At 34.2% G+C, this 9,833-nt stretch overlaps 1 protein-coding gene across 1 annotated transcript; it reads left to right on the forward strand.

Moving 5' to 3' along the window:
• Positions 1-748: 748 nt before the first annotated feature.
• Positions 749-2,601, forward strand: LOC145040318 (cyclin-U4-1-like). Its single transcript, XM_078988263.1, has 2 exons — positions 749-1,131; positions 2,077-2,601. Exons 1-2 carry the CDS (start codon positions 797-799, stop codon positions 2,396-2,398), a joined length of 657 nt encoding a protein of 218 aa, XP_078844389.1. The 5' UTR covers positions 749-796; the 3' UTR covers positions 2,399-2,601.
• Positions 2,602-9,833: the final 7,232 nt, after the last annotated feature.

Below are 9,833 nucleotides of genomic sequence, written 5' to 3' on the forward strand. Positions count from 1 at the left end.
GTAGTTCTTATGACCGCGAGAAGGCAAACGCTTAATTGTACACATTTTTCTTCTGTTTCCGATTCCGGATATTTTGGGACACTCTCATATTTTTATGATGATGATTTGTATTTGAAACTTGTGATTTTCTTAAGATGAGTTTTTATGAACAATATTTTAAGTTAATTAAAAATAAAAAAAATGGATTGAAAATTTAGATGTTATAATATGTCTTCACGTTTTATCTATCTTCAAGAGTTTTTTTGATGGAGTAGTGACCTACATTTATTTTTCAACTTTAAATACATTGGATGGAGAGTAATGACCTTCATCTATTTTTCAACTTTAAATATCAATCAATGGGCTGTGATTACATATATGGGCCATGAAACTAAACCCCAAGTGTTGAGAACTCGTACCATTTCACCATAAATTAATGAAACCACTGACCACATACTCCTAGACGAAACTTTATACAATTTAACCTCGTATGTGGTTTCTGTGGTTGTTTAAAAAAAATGTTAAATATTTATTACAAAATTATTAGACAAACGACTAAATTAGTTAACTTTCTCGTATAACAATGATTAACCCATAAAACAATAAAGTAACCTTGATTATTAATTTCCCACATTAATTAATCTTTAACGTTTTCCCTCTTCACAAAATTAAAAGTTTGAACTTAGTTGCAAAACGACAAACCAAGGACAAAATAGTAATTCAAACATACCTACCCGGTGACACCCGGAAGTGGTGGTTATATACGCAAAGTAATCTTTCTTTTGTCAAGCTCTGCTAAAACTTCCTCTGCTTATCAATGGCGGAACTCGAGTGCCCGTCGGTGATGAGCAAGCTGATCGCCTACCTCTCATCTCTCCTCCAACAAGTAGCTGAATCTAATGATCTCAACCCTCGCTTCCACCAACAGAAGATCTCAGCTTTTCATGGTCTTAGCAGACCATCTATCTCGATTCAAAGCTATTTAGAAAGGATTTTCAAGTACGCCAATTGTAGCCCCTCTTGCTATGTTGTGGCATATGTTTATCTCGATCGATTTACTCAACAACAGCCATCGCTTTCTATCAATTCATTCAATGTTCACCGGTTGCTGATCACGAGTGTAATGATTGCTGCCAAGTTCATGGATGATATGTAAGATTTTCTTCTTAGAGTGAGAATTCGAGGTCTGGAATTGGAATTGGAGTTCGTTTAGTTCAGAATCTGCACTGATTTTGCTCAAATTCCAAATCCAAGCCGTTGGATTCGGTATGTGTGTCGTAATTGAGCTTATTTAGGGCATTTTAATGAAGAAATTAACGGGATTTTCAGACCTGTAATCAATGAATCCTTCAATTTCTATGGATCATGTTCTTGGCATCAAATTAGCATGAAAACAAATTCCCATTTCTGAAAGAATTACAGGCTTTTACTCTCTCCAGTTGCTTTTGCAGCTAGGAACAGGGAAAAAAGGGAAAAAGCAAATATACTTTTCTTCAAATTCTAGGTTTCTATGTCTTGTTTAAAAGAGGATACATGATGATTTGAAGGGTGATTGAGAATCTTCCCTTAGATTTCAGAAACAATAATCTATAGTCATGACTTGTTATGGAAATAGTGAAACAACGATCTACATTTTTTCAAATTGCAATTTTCAGAAAAACATTGGCCCTATTAACCATGTAGACATTTCCTTTTCTTGTCATTTTTAATCATTAGCTCTTAGAGTTTTGAAATCTGTTCACATCACACACCAACTTTATAACATAAAAATAGTCATTTACATTATTATCAAACACAAATTATACACCTTGAATTAGCTATACACAAAGATTTAATAGTTTTAAAATCTTATTTACCCAAAGGGGTAATAAAAAGACATCAAGTGATTGCATTATTTTCTATCTTGTTTTCTTCCCCACCTCATGAATGCCACTTAGAAAGAATATCACATCCCACCACATGAACAATCATGATTAACAAAAAAGTTCAACTTCAAGAAATCACTAATGTCAAGACAATTGTATGTTCAAATTAAACATAATTGTAGTAGTAGTTGACAATGTTTTCTTGTGTTTAATTATGACATAATTTCTACAGGTATTATAACAATGCATACTATGCAAAAGTAGGAGGAATCACCACAACAGAAATCAACTTTCTTGAAGTGGATTTCCTATTTGGATTAGGGTTTCAATTAAATGTAAATCCCACCACATTTCACACTTATTGTTCATATCTTCAAAAAGAAATGTTTCTTCTTCAACCTCCATTAAACACACAAGATCCATCACCATCATCACCATCATCATCATCATCATCATCATCATCATCATCATCATCATCACAAACATACAAATCAAGATCCACAAAACTCCTCCACTATGAAGAAGATCAAAAACAAGAAGTGGTAGCTGTCTAGTTAATTAATTTGCATCTTTTTTTTTTCTCTTTCTATCTTATATTATGAAGTTTGAGTGCTAATTAAAATTTAGGTAGATTTGTAGATTAATATTTGATATGGGTTTAGAAACTTAAACCATTTTCTTTTTTGTATTTTCTTGTTGGGGTGCATGTGACTTGAATCAAAATAGTGGTATATACAGATGGGATGCTTTTTATATACTTTACATTATGGATTTGATGTGTAGATTTATGGTTTCTTGAAGTGTATATATGTGGGATGTGTAAATGTTTGGCTTTTTTCAAACTTTACAGACTGGAATTTGAGTGACACTTTAAATCGATGAAATCTTTATAAAGTTTCAACATTTAAGGTGATGTGAATTGTATACCATGCATTAGAAGTTGTAAATGTAGTATGGTGAAAAGGGGTAGGGTTTAAATTGTTTCTTGGAGATACTTTTTTGTTGATTATGATGAATTAAAAGGAGAAAGATTCTAAGTTGTGGTCCATCTGGTTGGGTAGGGTATGGATGTATAAAGTTGAGAAAGGGGACATTGTGTAAGATCCAATCTGGAAAGAGAAAGAGAGAGGAAGATGAGTGGATGTCATTTGAATGTCTCATTTTCATGTAATAAAAACATAAATTATACTATAATTTATATTTCGGTTTATTGTTTATATATACATTTATTGAGTATAATCATAAGAAAACTACATTGGCCATGTCATTTATAGTCATGACCATATGTAGAGACCATATCAATAGAAAAGAAAAAAAAAATAGAAGGAAACTAAGACTATTTTTTTACTCGTGATATATTTATTTATTTATTTATTTGTTTATATATAAGATGTGGCTATAGTTGGAACCGGATACAAGATATTTGTATTGATTCTTGAGATGGGGAACATTCAGCATGTGCTTTAACACACAATATAGTTGGCCATGTGCCATGTTGAAACAGAGATGTCAAGCCTATGGATCATCACATAATATGATGTATTCTCCCTTTAAATTTACAAGTAGGCAAATACATCCATTCATATTATTTTTTCACTTTCATTGTCTTTTTGTAAGAATGATGGTGATACAATCTTCGTAAATATGGTTACTTAGATAAAAGGGGAATAAAAGTATGGAACAAAGGTAGAAACACATTACATTCAAATTGAAATCACCTATAAAATATACAATACTGCTTTATGAAACAATTTGGAGCAGTCATGCAACTAACAACATATTTTGTTTAAAGGCAACCTTGTGCAATCATTTGCACCGGATAATGGCAACTCTACATATTTTCTGTTTTGTTATGTGATCGTTTTTCTATATTACAAAAGAAGAGGCCGGGTTGGAGATCATGTTTCTACGTCACTGCATCACTGCCTGCCGTCTCCACATGCGCTAGTAGTTGAAAAATTGTCCACGGTATCAATACCAAATGATGTACAAGAAGCTATGAAAGATGAAAAATGGAAGAAACCCATGAATGAAGAAATGGATGCGCTACAAAAGAACCAAACTTGGGAACTTGTGAGACTTCCTCTCGGAAAAAAAAGGTTGGATGCAGGTGGATATATACAATGAAACTAGATTCATAAGGAAACATAGATCGATGCAAGGCGAGACTCATGGCCCAAGGATATACACAAATATATGAGATCAATTATGGAGACATGTTTGCCCCTGTAGCCAAGATGAACACAATCCGAATCTTAATCTTGATTGCAGCCAACAAAGATTGACCTCTAAAGCATTTTGATGTAAAAAAACACCTTCTTGAACGATACTTAGAAGAAGAAGTGTGCATGAATCTTCCTCCTTGAGTCAAAAGCAGCGGAGTGGTGTGTAAACTGAAGAATGCATTATATGGTCTGAATAAACTCCCCTCGACCTGGTCAAGCTTCATGAAAAAAACGGGTATAAACAAATTGATGTTTATTATAGACTGTTTGTTAAAGACAATGGAAAAGTGACTGCTCTGATCGTATATGTTGACGATATGGTAGTCACTGGGAATGACCCAGAAGAAGTGGTGAATCTTCAAAGTATACTTGCCACAGAGTTTGAACTAAAGGATCCTGGACACCTAAAGTATTACTTAGGTATTTGTAACACCCAATTTCCATATCAGATCAATTTAGGGCTTCAAAGAGTCAAATTCATGGTTTTTAGGTAAAACTAAGGCTCACAACATGACCATAGAGAGGTCATGATGTTGGTAGTGATCAAATGAAATTCTGATTTAAACTGAGCTCACGGCATGAGCAATAGGAACTCATTACTTGAGATGCGTTGCAGCCCAAACCATGATCTTTTAGGGTTTCCCTCGTATTAAAACCCCATAAACTTCATTTTAGGGTTCCTAAACAACCTCTCTCATCCCTAAGCACAGTAAAACCCTAACCCTAGGCTCTCATTGTGATTCTTGAGCTTTTGGTGGGGTTTTGGTGGTTTGATGAAGAAGAGATTACCATTGAAGCATAGATTCGGCTTGGAAATTCCATTTTCAACCTCTAGCAACACCTTTCGACCATTATAAGCAACCAAGATTCAAGCTTTTCGTTTCCGTGTTTCATGATCAAAGGTTTTATGTATGTTTACCTTTGGCTATAAGAGTTAGAGTGGTGGTACGCCATAAAGTTAGCAACTTTATGGGTCCTTAGGGTCCCTTGGTGATTATATGTTATGAATCTGAAGTTTGGATGCTGTTTGGGTTTATGCTTGAGATTCAATATCCTTTTCTTCATGAATGCCCTAGTATGAGCTCAAGTCTTCTATTGTACATACAAGAACTTAAAGAATCAATTTTTATGATCCTTGGGGTGTTAGGAAGCCTCCTGGAAAAGATGGATTAATGGCTTAATGGATTAAGAAGTTTGTGGATCAAAATGACGTTTAGACTGATCCCATGACATAAGGATATGCTTGTCACATCATGAGGACTATGAGTCCATATTATTTTGTCTTGTAGTGGCTCACAACGTGAGCCATAGATGGCCACGCCGTGAGGGGTTATTGGCCGTTGAATTTTGTTGACCATTGACTGTTGACTTTTTGACCGGTTTGACTTTGGGTCAAAGTTGAAGGATTTGGGATGTTGATTAAGTTTCTTCCGTGTTTTGGTGTTAGAAGGTTAGCAGGAGCAAGCAGTGCAGAAAGGGAGCGCATTGCAGTGTTTTCGGGTTCTTCGATTAAGATTAGTTTTCCTCACTGTACCCATCGGTCGAAGGCACCAATGTTGGCCCATTAGTTATGGTCATCATTTATTAGAAGGGTGCCCTAGAGGCTGTATGTATCCATGTAGGATAGATTGAGGAATCTTGATCTAAGCTTTCTTGCATGTTCATTGTTTGGTTGTGCTCTAAAATAGGATCATTTGTCCAGGTGCCTATCTCTCCTCTAGGTATATATAATCACGCATTCCTTGGAGAGTTGGTATTATACCCTTATGTGTAGGATGTTGCTATGTGATAGTGATATTCTAGATTTATATATATCCTTGTGTGATAGGATGCAACAATAGTGGTATGCTGGTTTTAGTACCAGTAGGTTGGTTATCGTCTAGTGGAGTGCCCTACGAGTTGTATGTAGTAATTTAGGATAGCCTGAGAACTCTTGATCTACGCTTTATTACTAGTTCCTTGTATGGTTGTGGCTTTAGAGTAGGATCATCTGTTCGGGTGGCTATCTCACATATGGTTACTTATGGTTACGTATTCCATGGAGGTTAGCTGGTAGCGGAGTCGTGTGCTGTGAGGGATCTAGTAGGTAGTAGTGAGGTTTGAGTGTAATTGTGATTCTTGGAGGTGTTTCTATTTTTTATGATTTATTCTTCAAAAATAAGGTATAACATCATAATTTCTGATAGCATCATAATTTCTGAAAGAATATACACATATTATTTTTGTAAAAGCATGCTTTATGGTTGTGTATTGATTGATGGGTCAGTACATTGGTTTTTTGATGTGCTTGGATTATTTACTTTGGTATTCGTCTAGAATAAAATAAATAAAGTAGGGTCATATAATGGTTTAGTATAGAGAATTCTAATAGAATTAATATGGTTCAAGTAAGTTAATATCAATTTTTACCTTGTTAACATTAACAGGCAGTGTTGTAGTAGCACTACCTCCAGAAAAAGAATCGGAAGCTGAAGACGAATTTGTTGGATTAGGTGTCTAAGCCCATAACTATAATCAGTATGTACTTGACCTGAGAGTAGCATGGTCCATTTGGGTTGCATACCACCAGGACAATTTGATAGGATGGACTTTTGAGAAAATGTTATTTGTGATTTATTAATATATTATAAGTTTTAATATATTAATATGAAATCATATAATTTAATTAGTATTGATTAAGAATTAATTTGGAATTAATTTAGTGATCAAAAGAGATTAATTAAATGTAAGAGGATTGATTTGGTAAATCAATCATTCTTATGGTGTGGGCTTATGGTTATTTAGGATGGACTAAACCAATATGGTAGTCCATAGATAGTCCATGGAGTTTGTAACCCATGGATTCTAAGTAAGATGAAAAGTCATTCGCATTAGGGTTTACATGGATGTAACCCTAATCCTAGCCACACTATATAATAAGCCCCTTAGCATCCAAAATGGCACACTAGTGATCCTTGGAGTTCCATGAGCCGATTTTGGTGCAAAAAATACTCTCGCAAAAGTCTCCTTTGTCTAAAGGTGTGTTGTGATTGCATTTGAGGTGCAACACTTGGGGTACTAAGTTCTTAAGGCCAAACACAACAAGTTATACAAGCCACAACCAAGAGGTAACTCCATAACTCAATTTTATGTTATTTATATCACATTGTATGATAGTTGTAGGCTTAATGCTTTGGAAACAATATTGCATGTATAATTATAGAAAACATAGATCCAAAGCATTCAGTGGTATTAGAGCCAAGGATTGTTTTCTATTATACTTGATGTGTTATTTGTTTTCAAAGTGAAAAAATTGAATTTCTGCCTTCTTCCCAGTTCACTTGCGGAGTCCACTGGATGACTCGCCGAGTCCCCTCATAAAAAATGGCCAAATCGACGAGTCCAATTCATGTACTCGCCGAGTTGGTGCTCCAGTGGGCAGATTTTCGACTTTTGGCCAAAAATTGAATTAGGATCATTACCCCAAACTTTTTTTTTGAACCATGAAATGTGTTTTTTCATAAGGAAATGATCATGCTTGTCCAATTAAAAGATAATTGTCAAAGTTTCAAGATTTGTATTAGTTTATATGATAGACTGATTTCTTGTAAATAGTTAATGTGAATTATCTTGACTTATGAGTTTAATCTAGATCATAGAAAAAAAATATTTGATTATTGTGTTAATTGAAATATTTAATCTAAATGCCTTTTATAAATTTCATAACTTGTCCTCAAGTTATGGAAAATGAAAAAAATTTCATGAATGTTTTTTATGAACTCCATAACTTGTCCTCAAGTTATAGAATTTCAAGAGTCTCATTTTAGAAGTTATCTTAAATGGTTTTATAGTCTTCCATAACTTGTCCTCAAGTTATGGAATTTGAAAAGTTTTCCATAAAACCTCATTAAACTCATAAGTTAGAGAAATGAAAAGTTTTGACAAGTTTCAAAACTTTCCCTTAGGTTTTGGAATTTCTAAAGTCTCACTTTTAAATACTTTAGTTCCAAACCCTAGAGTTTTAAAAGTTAAAATTCTACCCTTATACATTATGTTATTATAAGTTTGGGGCCCATATAGGATTAGTATTATTCTTGTGTTTCATTTTGCATGTTTTAACTTCCCGAATAATTAGGTTATTCAAACCATCCATAGTCGATCATACTTTGGAAGTAGGTATTGAGGCAAGACTATCATGAATGGGTCTGTAGATTGTCTAGGTCTTTTAGACATAACCGCAGTGTGCATGAGTACTCCTAGAATAAGATTTGAGTATCGGATTCAACCCACGCTCATCTGAATCACTTCATAGATTTTATCACGAGTGATTGTGAGATGATAATATCTTATATTCTTGAAATGGAGACATGTGAGTTGTAATTTGCAAGTCTGTTGCACATTGACATATGTAAACACACCAGTAACTTGGTATTATAAAACATATTGTTGTGTGTAATTTGATGAGTAAGTACAAGAAAGCATTTGGGTCGAAGTTTATCCGTTCCTTTTACCCTTAGGGGGATAAAAGCGATGTATGTGGGCCCCTCGATGATTTAGTGATGACAAACCTAAGTGCTTGGCCAAGCCTGGACTGATTTAATTTGTTTAATTGGTTGGTCGTCACAAATCGGAAATCGGGAAACTATAGATGGACAGTGAGAGTGATTATAATCCATGTCTCATTCCATATGATATCTAGAATGGAGGAATATATGATCCCTTATCTAATGGACGCGTCATTGACTAGGTCATAGTTCGACAACGACTTTTAAGAGCTACAATTGCTAGTCGGGTTGTGGAGTCGTACTTGCAATAATAGTTATTAGGCTTATCTAAGTGGGAGACTGTTGGATTAGGTGTCGAAGCCCATAACTATAATTGGTATGTACTTGACCTGAGAGTAGCATGGTCCATTTGGGTTGCATATATCACACCCCCAAATCGGAACGACGGAAACGTTCGGGACGGATGACTTCATGTGTAGGATCACAACAATGCACAATAGTAATCAAACTACAACACCCATTACATTGATAAAATATAACTTTACATTCGTGTTCTAATAATTATATATTGGACACCAAAAATTATAATTAAAAGACATAATTATATGAAAGTTTGTCTTCCTCAAAACTTGTGGGTACCAATTTATCGATTTCCTGAAAATACAAGTAGTTTTGTAAAGAGTGTCAACAATTAAGTTGGTGAGTACCTAAGCATTGTTTGTAATTGAAATCTATTATTTGTTCCTTTGAAAAACATAAGTATGTTTTCCCCAGAAAATTCTATATTTTCTGTTGTATATGTATTTGTGTTCTGAAATAGTATGATATAGTTTTAAATCCCATAAAACTATGAGAAGTATGTTTTCTCTGTACTAGAATAGTATTCAGTATTTGTACTTATATGAAAACTTATGAAATTGTAAATATCTAGATTCATCAATTGTACTTGTAAAATATTGTATTATAGTTTTATTATTTAATAAAAGTATGAAAGGTTGTTTACTTATTCTTACACTAAACACATTATTCAATACCAAATTGTGAGTTATCATAACCATGTTTGATGACCTAAGCCTCGCCTGAAACATGACGTTCTTCAGGAGTCTAAATATGGTACTACAATTGTCACCACTGGTCTACCGACCTAGTTGTTGCAAGCAACTTTGGTGCGGGATTTTCAGTCACGTATAGATCTATACACAAGTGTCACGCTCTCCCTTAAAGAGACTTTGGTTATAATTTTTAGGATTTTTGTTTTATACTTAAATAAGTACTTGAAG

The sequence above is a fragment of the Lactuca saligna genome, chromosome 1 (genome assembly GCF_052625555.1).
Source record: "Lactuca saligna cultivar CGN05327 chromosome 1, ASM5262555v1, whole genome shotgun sequence".
Lineage (NCBI taxonomy): Eukaryota > Viridiplantae > Streptophyta > Magnoliopsida > Asterales > Asteraceae > Lactuca > Lactuca saligna.